At 36.8% G+C, this 19402-nt stretch overlaps 1 protein-coding gene across 3 annotated transcripts in view; it reads left to right on the top strand.

Moving 5' to 3' along the window:
• The first annotated feature begins 11462 nt into the window (after window positions 1–11462).
• Window positions 11463–19402, top strand: part of Cenpe (centromere protein E) — an 81556-nt gene continuing 73616 nt past the window's right edge. For all 3 annotated transcript variants that reach the window (XM_078021857.1, XM_078021858.1, XM_078021859.1), the window contains exons 1-8: window positions 11463–11587; window positions 14205–14296; window positions 16430–16519; window positions 16642–16760; window positions 17338–17457; window positions 17848–17929; window positions 18098–18165; window positions 18245–18310. In XM_078021857.1, coding sequence (XP_077877983.1) covers window positions 11532–11587; window positions 14205–14296; window positions 16430–16519; window positions 16642–16760; window positions 17338–17457; window positions 17848–17929; window positions 18098–18165; window positions 18245–18310 — 693 coding nt within the window. In that variant the 5' untranslated portion in view covers window positions 11463–11531. The remainder of the gene's footprint in view (window positions 11588–14204; window positions 14297–16429; window positions 16520–16641; window positions 16761–17337; window positions 17458–17847; window positions 17930–18097; window positions 18166–18244; window positions 18311–19402) is intronic.

Here is a 19402-nt window from a genome sequence, read left to right on the forward strand (position 1 = left end):
AGGGAGAGAATTGAACAACAGCAGATGAGCTAGAGAGGGATGATGGGTGGGGAGGGGAGGGGGGATAGTAGGGGATAGGAAAGGCAGCAGAATACAACAGTCACTAATATGGCATTATGTAAAAATGTGAATGTGTAACTGATGTGATTCTGCAATTTGTATTTGGGGTAAAAATGGGAGTTCATAACCCAATTGAGTCAAATGTATGAAAGATGATATGTCATGAGCTTTGTAATGTTTTGAACAACCAATAAAAAACATTTTAAAAAATTTAAAATGAGACAAGTTTTAATTTTTTGAGAATACTGGGATGTTTTCATAATGGCCAGTAAAAAATTAGACATATGTGCCTAAAATTTAGTGACATTTTGGATTAGAGATACAGATTTGGGAATTATCAACCTGAAAATGTTAACTAAAATTGCAAGGGAAAAGGGGGACAAAGAATAAAGAACAGAAGATTTTGAATGAAGTCATCAGGAACATTTATGTGAAAGGTAAGGCTGACGTGAAGAACTTACCAAGGAGACTAAAGAAGTAGAACATAAAGGAACAGGGAAGACGTGCAACTAGAATGTAAGGAAGCAGAACTCACTGCCCAATACAGTATCTACTAGTCCCATGTGATGACTACTGAGGTAAGGAGTAATTATAAGTTATTGGGACAACTTGGGTAAAAGAAACTACTATTTTAGTGCTAAACTTTATCAATGTAAATATAAGGAAATAGCAAATTGTACAAAATCTAAAAAAAATAAAGAGTTTGGGGAAATTATAGAATTGTTCTGTATGTTGCTTATGATGTAGTTCCATGCATTTGTCAAGCCTCATAAAAACTTTATGCCCAAAAAGTTTGATTTTATTAAGGGGCCTACTGGACTAACTTGGTTGTTGAATCCACGAAGCACTGGCCAGGTCAGCTCACTAGGCTGCACTCAGAGGCAGCAGAGCTAGACTGGAAGGTCCAAGAGACTTCACTTATGCATTGGCACGTTGATGCTTCTCCACATGGCCTTTCCCTGTGATCATGCCAGACTTGTGACTTTAGCCCAATAGAATGCAGTGGGAATGACTCCAAGCCATCTCTGGGCCTAAACTTAAAAAAATCTGGAAGCTTTCATTGCAATGTGGGGAGACAGACATCATGTACAAGTCCATCCTCAGACTCCTGGCTGTGAGGAAGAACACCAGATTAAAGGGGTGAGAAATAGAATGCATCTTTCTAGGGGAGGAGTGATGGATATACATCAGGGAGGGAAGGACATCAAGGCCTAACACTCAAACAAAGCCAGGAGAAAATGCCCAAAGTAATGAAAAAAAATATCTATTTTTCCCCACAATTTACTCATGGTGGCCCCCATAATGAAAATTTAATCAATATGGTAGGGTTCTAAGTCAAGCAATAAATATCTGAAGCTTGATTCGAAAATAAAGAAGTGAAGAAGGTAACTAGATACTGCTTTGTTGACCAAGAAGGAAATGGGATACATGGAGGGTGACAAAAGAGCAAGGAAAATTATGGAAGAGACCTGAGATATTTATAATATGAAAGGAGAGAGCCATTAAAGAGAGTTTTTAAAAATCATTGTAAATTTCCAAGGAATTTCCATACTGTTTCCAAATTGGCTGCACCAATTTGCAGTTCCACCAGCAATGTATGAGTGTACCTTTTTAAATGTAAGAAATAAAATTTTTAAAAAGTTTTTTAAAACCTCAAAGTAGAGAAAGATTTTCTAAATGGAAGAAAGTACAGAAACCAAAAAGAAATTACACATGTAAAAAATTTAAACTATAAATTTTTGACCAGATGTAAATATTTGCTAAATAATAACCCATAATACTTGAAGAATTCCAACACATCAGTAGGGAAAGATAAAAAATTCAGATGAAATAAATGAGTGAAGGATCAATCCAAATAGACAATTCAAAAGTAAGATATAGTGCTAAAAACATGCAATGGAGAAAGAATAGCATCTTCAACAAAGGGTGCTGGGAGAACTGGAAATCCATATGCAACAAAATGAAATTGAGTCCCTTTCTCTCACCATGCACAAAAGTCAACTCAAAATGAATCAAGGAGCTAGGAATCAGACCAGAGATTCTGCATCTGATAGAAGATAAAGTTGGCCCTAATCTTCATCACGTGGGGGCAGGCCCCAAATTTCTTAAATAAGGCACCTATAGCACAAGAGTTAAAACCAAGAATCAACAAATGGGACGAATTCAAACTAAAAAGTTTTTTCTCAGCAAGAGAAATAATATGTGAGGTGAATAGGGAGCCGACATCCTGGGAACAAATTTTTACTCCTCAAACATCAGATAGAGCTCTAATCTCTAGAGTACACAAAGAACTCAAAAAGTTAAACAACAAAAAAGAAAATAACCCAATCAACAAATGGGCCAAGGACTTGAACAGAAAATTCTCAGAAGAGGATATACATCAATCAACAAATACATGAAAAAATGCTCACCATCTCTAGCAATCAGAGAAATGCAAATTAAAACTACTCTAAGATATATATCATCTCACTCCAATAAGAATGGCAGCCATTATGAAGTCAAACAACAATAAGTGGTGGTGAGGATGGGGAGGGGGAGGGTACACTCATACATTGCTGGTGGGACTGCAAATTGGTGCAGCCAATTTGGAAAGCAGTATGGAGATTCCTTGGAAAGCTGGGAATGGAACCACCATTTGACCCAGCTATTCCCCTTCTCAGACTATACCCAAAAGAACTAAAAAGAACATACTACAGGGACACAGCCACATCAATGTTTTTAGCAGCACAATTCCCAATAGCTAGAATGTGGAACCAACCTAGACGCCCTTCAATAGATGAATGGATTAAAAAAATGTGGCATTTATACACAATGGAATATTACTCAGCACTTATTATGGAATAATAAAAGACCCAGAATAGCAAAAACAATGCTAAGCAGGAAGTGTAAATTAGGTGGGATAGCGATACCAGACTTCAAACTATACTACAGAGCAATAGTAACAAAAACAGCATGGTACTGGTACCAAAACAGGCAGGTGGACCAATGGTACAGAATAGAGGACACAGAAACCAATCCACAAAACTACAACTTTCTTATATTTGATAAAGGGGCTAAAAGCATGCAATGGAGGAAGGATAGCATCTTCAACAAATGGTGCTGGGAAAACTGGAAATCCATTTGCATCAAAATGAAACTGAATCTCTTTCTCTCGCCATGCACAAAAGTTAACTCAAAATGGATCAAGGAGCTTGATATCAAAACAGACGCACGGCGTCTGATAGAAGAGAAAGTTGGCTATGATCTACATACCGGGGGGTCGGGCTCCAAATTCCTCAATAGGATACCCATAGTGCAAGAGTTAACAACTAGAATTAACAAATGGGACTTACTCAAACTAAAAAGTTTTTTCTCAGCAAAAGAAACAATAAGAGAGGTAAATAGGGAGCTTACATCCTGGGAACAAATCTTTACTCCTCACACTTCAGATAGAGCCCTAATATCCAGAGTATACAAGGAACTCAAAAAATTAGACAAAAAGACAACAAATAACCCAATCAACAAATGGGCCAAGGACCTGAACAGACACTTCTCAGAGGAGGACATACAATCAATCAATAAGTACATGAAAAAATGCTCAACATCGCTAGCAGTCAGAGAAATGCAAATCAAAACCACCCTAAGATACCATCTCACTCCAGTAAGAATGGCAGCCATTATGAAGTCAAATAACAAGTGTTGGCAAGGATGTGGGGAAAAGGGTACACTGGTTCATTGTTGGTGGGACTGCAAATTGGTGCAGCCAATTTGGAAAGCAGTATGGAGATTTCTTGGAAAGCTGGGAATGGAACCACCATTTGACCCAGCTATTCCCCTTCTCAGTCTATTCCCCAAAGACCTAATAAGAGCATGCTACAGGGACACTGCTACATCCATGTTCATAGCAGCACAATTCACGATAGCAAGATTGTGGAACCAACCTAGATGCCCTTCAATAGATGAATGGATAAAAAAAATGTGGCATTTATACACAATGGAGTATTACTCTGCATTAAGAAATGACAAAATCATAGAATTCGAAGGGAAATGGATGGCATTAGAGCAGATTATGCTAAGTGAAGCTAGCCAATCATTAAAAAACAAATGCCAAATGACTTCTTTGATATAAGGGGAGTAACTAAGGACAGAGTAGGGACGAAGAGCAGGAGAAGAAGATCAACATTAATAGGGATGAGAGGGGGGAGGGAAAGGGAGAGAGAAGGGAAATTGCATGGAAAGGGATGGTGATCCTCAGGGTTATACAAAATTACATACAAGAGGAAGTGAGGGGTAAGGAAAGAATAATACAAGTGGAAGAAGTGTTTTACAGTAGAGGGGGTTGAGAGAGAAGAGGGGAGGGGAGGGGAGGGGAGGGGGGATAGTAGAGAATAGGATAGAGAGCAGAATTCATCAGACACTAGAATGGCAATATGTAAATCAATGGAAATGTAATTGATGTAACTGATGTGATTCAGCAATCTGTATACGGGGTAAAAATGGGAGTTCATAACCCTTTTGAATCAAACTGTGAAATATATCAAATTAGATGTAATGTTTTGAACAACCAACAATAAAAAAAAATTGGAAACAATCCAAACACCCCAAAAAGAATGATTAAACTACAGGAATAATTGAATATTATGCAGTCAATAAAAAAGGCAGATCTACATACTTATGCAGTCAATAAAAAAAGGCAGATCTACATACTTATTCCTAGTATAAAAAGCAAATTTTTTCAGGGCTGGGGTTGTGGCTCAGCGGCAGAGCACTTGCCTAGACGTGCGAAGCACTGGTTCAATCCTCAGCACTACATAAAAACAAATGAATAAATAAAATAAAGGTATTGTGTCCAACTACAACTAAAAAAATAAATATTTTTTAAAAATAAAATGCAAATTTTAGATCAACAAATCCAAAATGATTCTCTTGTTAACAATATAAAATTAAGCGGTAATCATACAGATTACTTACATTTATTAAAGAGTCAGAAAAATGTAACATTAAACACTTCAGGAAAGATATCATTTGTTGAAGAAACATACATAGGCAATTTTAGATTTTTTTTAATAGGCTGGGGATGTAGTCAGAGCATAGTGCTTGTCTAGTGTTATGGTCTGGATAAGTGGTATTCTCTCAAAAATTCCTGTGTTAATACAGTTCAGATGAGAAATAATTGGATAGTGAGAGCTATAACTTAACTAGTCCACCCTAATTTGAAAGAACTAACTGGGTGGTAACTGTAGGTGGATGAGTTACTTGGGGGCATGCCCTGGAAGGGTGCACTCCTCCACACACACCTGCTTCCTGGCTGTCAAGAACTGAGTAGCTTCCCTCTGCCACAATGTTCTGCCTCACCTCTGGCCTAGAGTGACAAACTCAGCCATGGACTAAACCTCTGAAACCATGAGCCAAAAAGAAACTTTTCCTCCCCTAAGTTATTCTTGTCAGGAATTTTGGTCACAGCAACAAAAGCTAACACGCCAGCATGCCAAGGCTCTGGGTTCAATCCCCAACACCAGCAATATATACACCAAAAAAAGTGTCACCTAGATAATTCTTTCAGAATACTAAAATTATATAATTGCTATTTTTGCTGTTTTCTAGGGTTTTTTTTTGGGGGGGGTGGAGGGGTGCAGGGAATTGAACTCAGAGATACTTAACCACTGAGCCGCATCCTCAGCCCTTTTTTTAATATTTTATTTACAGAAAGGGTCTCCCTGAGTTGCTTAGGATCTCACTAAGTTACTGAGGCTGGCTTTGAACTCACAATCCTCCTGCCTCAGCTTCCCAAGCCACTGGGATTACAGGCATGCACCACCACACTCAGCTCTAGCTTGATCCTTTTTTATTTATTAATTTTTTATTTATATATGACAGCAGAATGCATTACAATTCTTAATTACACATATAGAGCACAATTTTTTTATATCTCTGGTTGTATACAAGGTATATTCACACCAATTTGTATCTTTATACATGTACTCTGGATAATGATGTCCATCACATTCCACCATCACTTCTAACCTCACACCACCTCCTTTTCCCTCCCATCCCTCTGCCCTATCTAGAGTTCATGGGTGGAATAGATGAACTCTAGCTTGTTCTTAAATTGAGTGAACAACTAGTGGAACAAGGTATTGGAGGAGAATGGAGAGAAAGGAAGCAAAGATAAAAAAAAATGGAAGGACTCACCTCAGACATGACAGACACCTCCCTCTCTAGGAATACAGGAAAAGCAAGAGGGGTCGGTGTGGAGATAGATCAGCTGGAGTGCAAGAGGTAGGGTGGGAAAACAGGGATTTGAGACATCCTGCCTGAAGGCCTTGGTTTCTCAATAAAGGTAGATATGGCCTGAGATTGAGAAGAGCGCTCAAGATGTGGAATAGCAAATGCAGGAAAGAAGGAAGGCTCATCAAGGATCCAGGAGGAAAAGGATACCTGTGCAGTTTTTATTGTGCAGGCTTTCAAATGACATCCTCACTGCAAGACAAGATGACAAGGTAGTTTTGATTTCTAGCCAGAAACAGAAGAATGGATTTTGGTAGACTGCTATCAGTCTCTGCCATCTTACGACTGAAATTTTCTCTGTAACATGGATCAACTTTCCCATTCCCTCACACATCCATACTCAATTTCATACTCATCCATGTTCAATTTGAACATGCTTCCTTTTAATTATTTAATTATTTTAATTGAATATATGTGTGTGTGCTTATGTGTGTGTGTGTGTGTGTGTGTGTGTGTGTGTATGTATATGCATTGAGGAATGAGTAAAACAAGTTAATTAGCATACATATTACTTCACATACTTTTTGTAGTAAAAATGCTTTAAAAATCTACTGTCAATTCAAGTTGCTTTTTTCTAATGAAGAATTCATAGATTTATTGAAACTGAAATGAACCTTAGAAACTCTATCATCCAATTCCTTCATTTTAAGGATGACAAAACAGTGACTCACAGAGATAAAAGATTTTCCGGTATCGCATAGCTTATAAATGGTGGAGTTGGACTGACCCAGGTCAGAGCAGCTTTCATGATGCCACACAAATCCTCTTTAACCATTATTAAGAGGGAAGAGCTCCTATGCCTGTGATCATTATCTTCAAATTAAAAATAAGAATTATACTTTGGATATTGAGCATTGTATCTATTAAACAAAACTCATTCCTATCAAAGGTGATCACATTATATATATATAGCAATTAATTTTATATATTATATATAAAATAGGCAAGGATAGATAAGTAATGGATATATATATTTTTAACATAAGGGCTTCTCCGGATTCAAAATTTGCACCACATTGAGATCTTCAAAGCACTATCCATGATTATGCCTTTCATTTTTGGAAGGATTACAGTGCCCTCTGCAGTTCCAGCATAAATAACAGGAGAAATAATTAAAACATCAATTAACATGCCTCAGAAATTCACTTTCCCCTCTTGAACTGATGAATTTTTAGGTAAAGATCACACTTTAAGCCATGTGAACCACAAAATCCATAGCAGGTACTTGTTTATGTAAAAATCATAGAAAAAAATATATGTGCATATATCTACAGATTAGTTTGATGAGAACACATTAGGAGATAGCATAGTAACTTATAGGAAGGCAAACTGGTACCTTATGAGTCAAATGTGGCAAGATTTTTCACTGTGAATCTTCCTGTACTATTTGAATTTTTTGCCATATGCATATATTAATTTTTTAGATACAAAAATGTTAATCAAAATTTTAAATTACTTATTAAAGAAATTATAGGCTTCTAAATTTTAAGTCTTTCTTTCTAGAAGTTCCATAACTTAAGACAAGTACAATTATAAACTTATAATTCAAATTAAATTAAAACATAACTTCTATTATTACATGCAGCCCAGCATTTTCCCACTTTAGTCGTGAAAAAGGAGTAGTTCATACAAGCTCAAGCTGGACAACAAAAACAAATCCTGAATAAATATATTCTATTTTATGTACTTTTTAAATCTATTAACTCAAGTTTTTAACTTGAGAGAAACTAATCTTCATGTCTAGATATTAATAATAATGAAAAATATACAATGTAAGGTAAATCTATTTCCCAACTCAGTCCATCTCCACAAAAATATTCCATATATTTTTCCAAAAATTACATTATAAGTATTTATAGAGTGACTGAATAAGCAATTTTTTTTTAAATTGAGCATTTATAGCAAGCATCTTTCTGGGTGCAGGGGATAAGGAGTAAATAAAAACTACTTCAGTAACTTTGTGGAGTCGAAATTGTAGTGGGAGGAGACAGGTGTTATAAACACAAATTACTTTTCACATATTATTTCTGATAGTTATAAACAATATTTGAAAAGGGAGTTGCTATTTTACAGAAAGAGAGCAAGCTCTGAAAAAGATGACAGCTACCAGATCACAGGGAAGGAGGAAAACATGGATATCTGGGGTAAGAGTCTGCAGCCAAAAGAACGCCAGCACAAAGGACAAGAAAGCAACCTGTCCAGGAGTCAAGAAGCTGCCAGGGGCCAGTGTAGCTAGAATGGAGAGAGCAAAGGGGAGGGTGGTAGGACATAAAACCGGGGGCGGGGGGAAACCAGGGACAAGATTGGGGACTAAGGGTGTAGCTCAATGGTAGACAGGATGTTTAACATACAGGAGGCCCTGTGCATCTTCCTATAAGAGTGTTTTCTCCCTCCCTCTCCTCTTCCTGTCAGTATGCCTGTATATTTCTTCTCAGTATTCATCCCCACATGATATAGGTATGTGTGTGTGTGTGTGTGTGTGTGTGTGTGTGTGTATGCACACATATATATGTGTGTAGGGTGTGTGTGTTTGTGTGTGTGTGTGTGTGTGTGTGTGTATGTGTGGAGACACAGAGATAGGGAAGGAAAGAGAGAGAATGATAGATGGATATTTTTGTGCATTATTCATTTCCTCTAAAAGAATAGCTGCTCCATGACAACAGGTGCTTTATCTATTCTATTCACTCTTATGCCTCCTATTTGCCACACAGTAGTAGCTCAATGAACATTTCTTTTTAAAATTTTTATTTTTTAATATATTTTCATTTGTTCTAATTAGTTATACATGACAGTGGAATGCATTTTGACACATCATACATAAATGGAGTATAACTTCTCATTCATCTGGTTGTACATGACATAGAGTTACACAGGTTGTGTAATCATGTATGCACATAGGGTAATAATGCCTGGTTCATTCTACTATTATTCTTCTCCGTGTATCCCGTCCCCTCTTTTCATTCCCCTCCTTTCACTCCCCTCTACCTAGTCCAAAATACCTCTATTTCTCCCTCCCTTATTGTGAATTAGCATCCGCATATCAGAGAAAATATTTAGCTTTTGGTTCTTTGGGATTGGCTTATTTCACTTCAAATAATAGTTCCATCCATTTACTGGCAAATGCCATAATTCCATTCTTCTTCAAGATTGAGATATATTCCATTGTGTATACATACCACATTTTCTTTATCCTCAATGAATATTTCTTGATGAACAAAATTGATAGGTCAAACGAAATGGAGATGTAAAACATATATAAGCCTGGCATATAGTAAATGTCCAATAAATGTTGCCTGCTATGATGATGACCACAAAGACAGCCATGGAAACAGTCACAAGCACAGCTGAGAAAGGCTAATGCTTCCTCTCTGCTTGTGAATCAATCCCTTTTATCCCATCAGAGACTTTTATTAACTACATATTCCTTCTTCCTCTTCATAGACTCCTTCCCTTCCACAATACATGTGCTGCTGATTGAGCAGGTTGTGAGGGGAATATTATAGGTATTTGCCCATAATTTAAAAAAAAAAAACTTAAAACATATTTTCTTTAACTTTGTGTTATCTGTTAGTCAACTTTCCATTACTGTAACAAATATCTGAGATAAATCAACTTACAAAGAGGAAAGGCTTATTTTGGCTCACAGTTTTGGAGGTCTCAGTTCATAATAAGTTGGCCCATTGCTTTGGACCAGTGGCAGTACATGATGGCGGGAGTGAGTGGCAAAGGAAGCTCTCACTTCATAGTGGTGGGGAAGCAAAAGAGGTGGCGTGGAGGAGATGGGGGTGAGGGGATGAGGTCCCAAAGAAGGCATGCTTCCAGAGCATGCCCCCAGCCACCTAACTTTCTCCCAATAGGACCCACATCTTAAACCCATATCTACCACCTCCCAATGGTACCAAACTGGTGACCTTTAATACACAGGCCTTTGGGGGACATTTATCCCAATTCTAGGGTTTTGATTTTTGGCAGTACTGGGGATTCAAGCCAGGGTACTTTATCACTGAACAACATCCCCAGCATTTTCAATGTTGAAATTAATAGGCTTTTGTATGTATATATCTAGATATAAATTCTTAATATAATTGCTGTCATAGAGTATTTGAATCTTCAGTTTTTATTAATATTGCCAAATGACTTCCCAAAATACTTCTATTGAAGTAGAGTTTTCAACTCTCTAATGAACAATTATTAGTAATTGTAGGTCATGTTTTTAGTGAGGGAAAGTGTGGATAATTCTTGATGTTCCCTAAATCAATCAAGAAAAAGACTGAAACTTCTTCTAAAAAAAACCATGTTGGTACTTTTCTGTAACATATATTTAAAACAAAGGAAAATCAAGCACTTTGGGGGCAGGGCAGGTAATTAAAGCACTTTCTCTCTTCAGTTAATTGAAGTTTCAGCACCTATGACTGGGGTTGTGGCTCAGTGGTAGAGTGCTTGCCTTGCACATGTGAGGCACTGGGTTTGATCCTCAGCATCACATAAAAATAAATAAAGATATTGTGTCTATGTGTAGCTAAAATAATATTTTTTTAAAAAAAAAGAAGTTTCAACACATTACTAAATAAGTTCTTCCAGTCTTCAGTCATTCTTCTCCCTAAGCTCAGCAATTCACAGCCAATGAAAACGGAAATTACATAAAGAAAAAGAAAAAAAAATCTAAAAGCAGAAATTCTACGGAGCACAAATGATTACTTCTGAACGGAACAGTGAATTTCAACCCTTGTCCTCTGAGGTATCTTTTAAAAGTGTGGTGGGAGGGCTGTTTTTTATTCTCGTTTTTTAAGATCGTGAATTCTCTTCTGTTAGGGAAAAACTACGTATCTTTGCCTAGTTTCTTCTACAGACTGCAAACTCTTTTTAAGAGAGGTATTTGTACCCCAAATACCTCTTTTAGAAAATAACAGCCTTTTCACCTATTTGCAAGCAACAGCTTCCCAGACCCCGCCTCCAAGGTCCGCTCCTCTCTGCAACCAGACCTTTAAAGTCCCCCTCCACTCGAGCGCGGTGGGCGCGCCTCTCTCCTCCCCCCTGGCGCCGCGCTGCAAATGGAACAGTCCACGACGTCATGAGGCCGCCGCTCAATCAGATGCGGCGTTTGGGAATTTTTAAACTTAAAGGCGGGGCGGCCCGAGAGTCCAGGGTGTCGGCGGTGCGGTTCCCAGTTTCCTCACCGTTTTCCTGGGACCTAGGCTGGCAGGATGGCAGAGGAAGGGGCTGTGGCAGTATGCGTGCGAGTCCGGCCGCTCAGCAGCAGGTAGGTGGACGCGACAGTGGTCGGGTCGCCAGTGCGGCCTGGGTCGCGGCCCGGGTCGCGGCCCTGGTCGGAGGGTGGAGACCTTCCTTGGCTTTTCCTGGAGTTGCTACCTTCTGGCCCCGCTGCTTAGTAACTCCGCGGTTTGCCCGCTTTGTGCCGCTGTTCCCCCGTCTGTAAAGTGACCGGGAAGGATCAGAGAGCTAGAAGATACTTCCTGGCTGCGGGATTCGCTTAAATCTTAATCGGACTTGCTGACAGTAAAGACCTTCACCCGTGCCCCGCACTTCCTTTCTGGCATCGGTGCCTCCCTGATCTCCTCACCCTGGAGAAGTCCTGTCATAGTTACTTGTTTTACACTTCACTAGCTGTCTGAACTCTCTGAGAGCAAGGACTTGCATTGCATTTAGTAGATGCTCAAGACCTTATCCATCCATTCATTCAACAAATTTTACTAATGATTTTTTTATTCACAAGTTCAAACACATAATAGCATCCTTGTCCTGTGGATCTTTCCTCCTAGTGTGAGGAAACAATACAGTAAACAATGTTAAGTGGTGATATAGGAGTAGTAAATGCTATCAAAAGGAAAATCAAAAAGAGAAATTAAGTTTGGTTTTTCTAGCCTCTGGCCTTCAACTCAAAATGCTATGCTAACACTTTTTCTATTTGAAAAATTGTTATTAAGCACTACAGTCTGTTTAACAAATGAGATTGTCAAGATTTTAAATTTTCTATTTTTAAGAAGCTCATTCTCTAACTGGGTGTAAAATAACTACATAAAGAAGCCATTACAATACATTATGATTGCCCAGTGGAGAATGTTTGCCAGAGGAGTCATTAGCCTATCAGAGATGACAGTTTGGGTGAGGCAGGCTGGTGGCTGTAAAGTCCTGACACTTCATGAATGGAAGAATATGTAAGTAACTTAATGGAAGGGAAGGACAATGGTAATCCAGGTATGGAGAGGTTAAGCTAACATCATTTTAGGAACAGCTTCAGATTAGTTGATTTGTTTGACACTTAAGGTGTATGCAGGAATTTAGAGGAAAATGAGGTTGAAGAGAGAAGTGACATGGTCCATGTGTCCTGTGCCATGCTAAGTATTTCATAAGTTTCTAGAAGGTTTTTAAGGTTTGAATCAATAGGACATAATCAGAGTTGTATTATTTTCTTCCAAATTTGAATGTCTTTACTTTTATATGTCTACTCACTGGATAGAGACAGTTTGGGTAGTATGCACACCTTTATCTAATTGGCAATTAAAATAACAACAAGACACACCTGACTCCAATGGAATTTATTGTTTTATGTTTATATGTCAGCCCTAATTATACTTAAGTCTTTCTGTTTGGGAAATATTAATTTCAAATTCAAAAAATCATACTGCTATGAAAAAAAACTGATCTTGGAGATCAGTTAATACAATTCTCTAATTTTACAGATAAGAAATTGAGGTTCATAGAAGATAAATGGCTTTTTGAAAACCACCCCAGTACCAGCTAAGACTTGAACTCTCATTTCCAAAGTCTCCTGCTTTTTCTCCTGACCAATCATACCTATATGTTTGGGTTCTAGTACCATGCTGTTTTTGTTACTATAGCTCTGTAGTATAATTTGAAGTCAAGTATTATGATGCCTCCTGCTTCACTTCTCTCACCACGAATTGCTTTAGCTATTTCAGGCCTCTTATTTTTCCAAATGAATTTCATGACTCCTTTTTCTGTTTCTATGAAGAAGGTCATTGAATCTGTTTAGCACTTTTAGTAGTATGGCCATTTTGACTATTTCTGCCTACCCAAGAACATGGGAGGTCTTTCCATCTTTTAAGGTTTTCTTCAATCAATTTCTTTCTTTAGTGTTCGATAGTTTTCATCGTAGAGGTCCTTCACCTATTTTGTTAGGTTGATTTCCAAGTATTCTTTTTTTTGAGGCTATTGTGAATAGGATAGTTTTCCTAATTTCTTTTCTTTCTTTCTTTTTTTTTTAAGGAAGGATGACAAGCAGAGCTATATTTTGAATCTATCCTTTCAGCTGCCAGTACTGGGTGGGAAGTTGGAAGTGAAGGGCTTCACAAGGAAACTCCTATAAGAGAACTGGTGTGGGAGGCCATCCTCGAAAGTGATTTGAGTTACCTCCCTGGCTCGGTAAAAAGGCTCTAACACAGTTATGTCTAAGCACCTCTCACCCAGCCAAGGAGGTAACTCAAATCACTTTCGAGGATGGCCTCCCACAGACTGGAGATCACTAAACCCCTATTTAGAGAGTTGAACTCTGAAACTTCCAACATGGACTTTTCATCTTTTCCTTATATATGTGATAAAAGTTATAACCATCTTTTGTTGTTGTTTTTGGTTCTGGGAATTGAACCCAGGGACACTACCATTTTTTTATTTTGAGACAGGGTTTTGCTAAGTTGCTAAGGTTGGCCTGAAGCTTGTGATCCTCCTACCTTAGCCTCCTGAGTCTTTGGTGTTATAGGCATACAGTATCACACTTGGCTAGTTACCATCTTTTAAAATGTTCTTTAGAACATGAAATCTTTTAAGTTATCCTTCCTATAACATGACTTCTATGATCAGTTATATTATACTAAAATGTAGTGTTTTTATTCTTTTAGAGAAGAAGAACTTGGAGAAGCTACACAAGTTTACTGGAAAACTGACAATAATGCTATTTATCAAGTTGATGGGAGTAAATCCTTCAATTTCGGTAAGCTTATAACAGCATCAAAAGTTAGCCTGGGCTGGGGTTGTGGCTCAGTGGCAGAGCTCTTGCCTCGCACATGTGAGGCACTCAGCATCACATAAAAATACATAAACAAAATGAAGATATTGTGTCCATCTATAACTTAAAAAAAAAGTTAGCCTGTTAAGCCTGTTATCCTTTTACTATTAAGAGTACTAAACGCATATCAGTAACACTAGATTTGTCATTAAAGATTTGTAAACTGCTTCACTGGAACCAAAAAAATTATTTGTCCATCATGGATGAAAAGAAAGATAATAAATTGATGTTGAAAGCAGTTATAATTTTAGTACCTTATAGCTGAAACTAATGTTTTTCTCCTTTTGTTTATTTATTTATAGCATAAAACTCCATAAAACCAAAGTATATTGTACAGTATCAAGTCATCATTAAGATCTTTCAATTTAGTATACTCTTTTTGCAATTATTTTCAAACTCTTAATGAAGAAGATGTTTCTTCTTTATCTGCTAAAATATATCAGGGACTCATCTCTGCTTTTGTGGACCTTATCTAAAGGCATTAAATTCATGATGAGATAAGCTTTGTGGGAATTTTTAGTGGAGGATCTAATTTAGTCCAATAATCCAAAAAAGGTTCTGCTACAATGAAACACGAAGGCTAGCTATGCCAAAAGGACTTTGAGGCCTTAAAGATAACTAAATTGATTTCTTCATTGACTGAACATATATAATGTCCCAGCCATTGTTCTGAGCAGTTCATGTTAATATACTTGTTTAATCTTCCTGACAAATCTATGCAGTAGGTACTGTTGCTTTCCCATTTTAATGAAGGACCAAAATAGAGGGCTAGAGTAACACAATCAGCAAGTGGAAGAATTGGTCTCCAATCTGTTCTATTCATGCTAACAGAACTGCTTCCAAATCTGGACAGAAACAGGTCTGCTCAATAATCTTAAGAATGAATAAAAGTGTTGGTGTTAAACCACAAAACCAATAAGTAATGTTTTACAGCAGAGAAGTATAGAAGATGAAATGATTGTTGGTATTAGCATAATTTTTAAAAAAAATTTTGTAGTTATAGATAGACAACATGCCTTTATTATATTTGTTTATTTTTATGTAGTGCTGAGGATTGAACCCAGTGCCTCACACATGCTAGGCAAGTACTCTGCCTTGAGATAGGAAAGTTCCATGAGATAGGAAAAAAAGCATAGCACAGGGTTCACTTTTATCCCTGGGTTACTACAATTTTACTACTGCTTTCTTTCAAATATCCACAACCACAGCCCCTTAACATAACTTTTTTAGAAGGTAAAAACAGTCTGTGCCAGGCATTGTAAATCCAAATTAAGGGATACCCAAGCATTCAGACTCCTGTACTATAGGGTTTTAGTGGCTACGTATGATCATCAAAGATTTGGACTCCTCCATCTGCCTGAGGCATTAAAATTTGAGTCATCTACCAGTTCTCTTCATTCTGAAATCATGTCACCTGAGCAGCCTTCAGTTGGCACTTGGATTTCTCATATACTTCTGCCTGCAGGGCAGATATGTGGTCATGATAGAGCAGCATGATCACTGAATTTCTCACGGCAAATCAGTATGTTTCCCTCCCAATTTACACATCTATTTCCTGTGAGCCACCATTAAAACAAAGATCCATTTGTGTGTGTGTCCTAGCAAAAGCAAAGAAATCAAACCTTAGGAGGGCAAACTCATCAGTGCAAAAGCTACCCTTAATTCTAAGCACAGTAATGGTTCATATCTCCTAGGTATTAACCATATACTTACAATAATTCAATAATGATGATAATATGTGCCTATTTTACACATTGGGGCACAGAGACAGTAACTCCCTTGGTCAGTGTCACACAGCTTTGATTCCAGAGCTCTATATGCACCACTATGCCTTACTGCCATTTGAAAACACAAAGGTTAGGTGACTTTTGTTTTTTCTGTATGGGTCCAAACACATTATCTTTGTGAATTTTCAGAAGACAAAAAGGTTGAAGAAAATACTTTCTTAAATATCTTGTCATCCTAGTCCCTGACAATTTTATTTCTTTGAGTGATTACTAATTCAGAGTGAGAACACAGTTGATTTGTTTGACATCTGTGTTTTTCTTGTTTTCTTAGATCGAGTCTTTCATAGTAGTGAAACTACTAAGAATGTCTATGAGGAAATAGCAGTACCTATCATTGATTCTGCTATACAAGGCTACAATGGTTTGTATTCCTTTGATGCTATAGAAACATTTTAGTCTTCAGCATCTACTCAACAAGCATTGACAGTTTCACTCACTGTAGATTTATTTTTAATCCTTGCATGTGTGTATTTTGTTTTATAGGCACTATATTTGCCTATGGGCAGACTGCTTCAGGAAAAACACATACTATGATGGGTTCAGAAGATTGTTTGGGAGTTATACCCAGGGCAATTCATGACATTTTCCAAAAAATTAAGAAGGTAATAACTTAGCTAACTTCCTAGTAAAAATAGTAATAATTGGATAGCAGTCTTAGAGTTTTCTTTTATAATTATAAAAGGAGGCAAATTTACATTTATCTCTTGAGTTCCATGAGATAGGAAAAAAGGCATAGCACAGTTCACTTTTATCCCCATAGGTTACTACAATAAAGAGTAGATGTTGGTTTGGAAAAAAAAAAAAAAGAGAGAAGCAGAAGGTCAGAATACACAACTAGTTACAAGTTGGGTTTGAGTTATTGTTTTCATTAAAATAAGAGCATCTCTTGTTAGGGTTTTACTTTGAGTATGGAGAGTTGGATTGGGTGGTCTCCTCTTATTCATGATGGCACACTTTTCATTATTTCTAAAACAATGCTTTTGTATTTTTATGTTTGTTATGAACACAGAACCAGGGGTTTTATTTGTTTTACAAAGATTATTACCCTCCTTACCTCTTTAATAATAATGGTAAGCGTTCGGTATTAGATTTTCATAAATGGATGCTTTCTGATGCTTTCACACATTTTTTTTCCTCCTATTGCTTTCTGATGCTTTCACACATTTTTTTTCCTCCTAGTTTCCTGAGAGAGAATTTCTCTTACGGGTGTCTTACATGGAGATATACAATGAAATCATCACAGATTTACTCTGTAACACTCAAAAAATGAAACCTTTAATAATTCGGGAAGACATCAACGTGAGTATTCGAGTTAGCTGGCTTTAAAACATATTCACTTATTGGAATTGCTCTGCATATTTTTTAAAAGTATTTCCTTTTTTTTTTTTTTGGTTTTCTTTCTATGGTTTTTTGTTTGTTGTTTTCAAGTGTTTATAGAGAGATCCATTTTTTCAGCAATCTGTGTAGTTTTAAAGTACTGATAGATTAAGTGCCTAAAAATAGCAAGATGGTAGGCTTTGATGTACACAGTGACTTGTGATTATTCCTAGAGTTGTTTGCTATTTTTTTTTACAGAATAATCAATCCATTTTTTAACTTTCTCAAGTTCTGAAATAGTTTATACCATCTTTTTGAAAAGCAAACTTATAAATGACTTTTTTCTAATCTTTCCATAATTACTGGTTTCAGAGGAATGTGTATGTTGCTGATCTCACAGAAGAAGTGGTTTATACCTCAGAAATGGCTTTGCAGTGGATCACAAAGGGGGAAAGTAAGACTGCTGTATTTCTTTAAAATGCTTACAAAAACTTCAATAATCCCATTTTTAATTGTTAAGCTAAAATAAAATAGGTTTCAAATCGCACTTAGGCTAAAATAAAATCAGTGTTTTTCTTGAACTTTAACATGTATGTAGCTGAAATATAACTCATTTTTACAGAGAACAGACATTATGGAATAACCAAAATGAATCAAAGAAGTAGTCGTTCTCACACTATTTTCAGGATGGTATGTAATTATTTCCCCAATATTTTATCTTTCAAAGTAAGAATACACTAATTTTCTACAAGTTGCCTTTTCTGTCTAGATTTTGGAAAGCAGAGAGAAAGGTGAACCTTCTAATTGTGAAGGATCTATCAAGGTGTCCCATTTGGTGAGTACTAATGAATCATAATAATGTACCGTAGGAGCCAAAACAAATTGTCATTAGCTGTTGGATGTTTGGTTTTATGAGAACTGTTAACTAAATAGGAAAATATATATATATATAAATTGGGCAGTTTAACTAGTCTTGTCACAAATATCAGATTACTAGCAGAAATATTGTAGGAAGAATTTAGAGAATATTTCTTTCTATTATATCATGGCTCCCATCTCCTAAAATTTAAATGTAAGGCTTACAGGAGTTGAAGTTTTTTCTAACCACCAAAGAAGTAAGATTGTTTTTTTATGCATATCTAAGAATTTAAGTAATCTTGGAATTTGGAGATTTTTTTTCTTTAATTAAAACTCAGACTTGTGTGATCAACAACAATAACAAAAACTAACTAGAATGGATAAAACAAATTACATTATTCAGGTCTTTATTTTTTTAGAAACAATAAAAATATATGTTTTATATTATAAATGGTGGTTTGTGTTTGTTTGTTTTGGGGTTTTTTGCTGGGTGCTGCAGATCCAACCCAGGACATTGTGTGTGCTAGGCAAATGCTCTACCACTGAGCTTCACACCCAGGCCATAAACAAGGTTGTAGACTATAAATCCCTTGAAGAGAAGAGTGATGTCATGTTCATCTTTGTAGCCCCAACATATTGCATATTTATTGCAATAAATATTTACTGAACTTTAGCATTATGCAAACTTTCCCTTTTCTCCACATAAGTACATCATTACCTTCTTGCTACACTATACCATAGCTGTCTCTTGCTCCTTCCCTATCCTTTTTCATTATTGATCTGTTCTCCATCAAATTCTTTTTTCTTTTTTCCTGTGTGTGTGTGTGTGTGTGTGTGTGTGTGTGTGTGTGTAATCAGTTGTTTTTAGTTATACATGACAGTGGGATTCATTTTAACAATTATAAAAGCATGGAATATAATTTGTTCTAATTTAGTCTCCGGTGTTTCCCCTTTTTCTTCCCTCCTCCCTCTGCCTGTTTCCTTCCCTCTACTCCTTTTGCTATTTACTCATCGTTTTGTTGTTGTTGTTTAATTAGTATCTTACAGATGTACGTGATGGTAAGATTTA

This window comes from Ictidomys tridecemlineatus, chromosome 9, assembly GCF_052094955.1.
Source record: "Ictidomys tridecemlineatus isolate mIctTri1 chromosome 9, mIctTri1.hap1, whole genome shotgun sequence".
NCBI lineage: Eukaryota > Metazoa > Chordata > Mammalia > Rodentia > Sciuridae > Ictidomys > Ictidomys tridecemlineatus.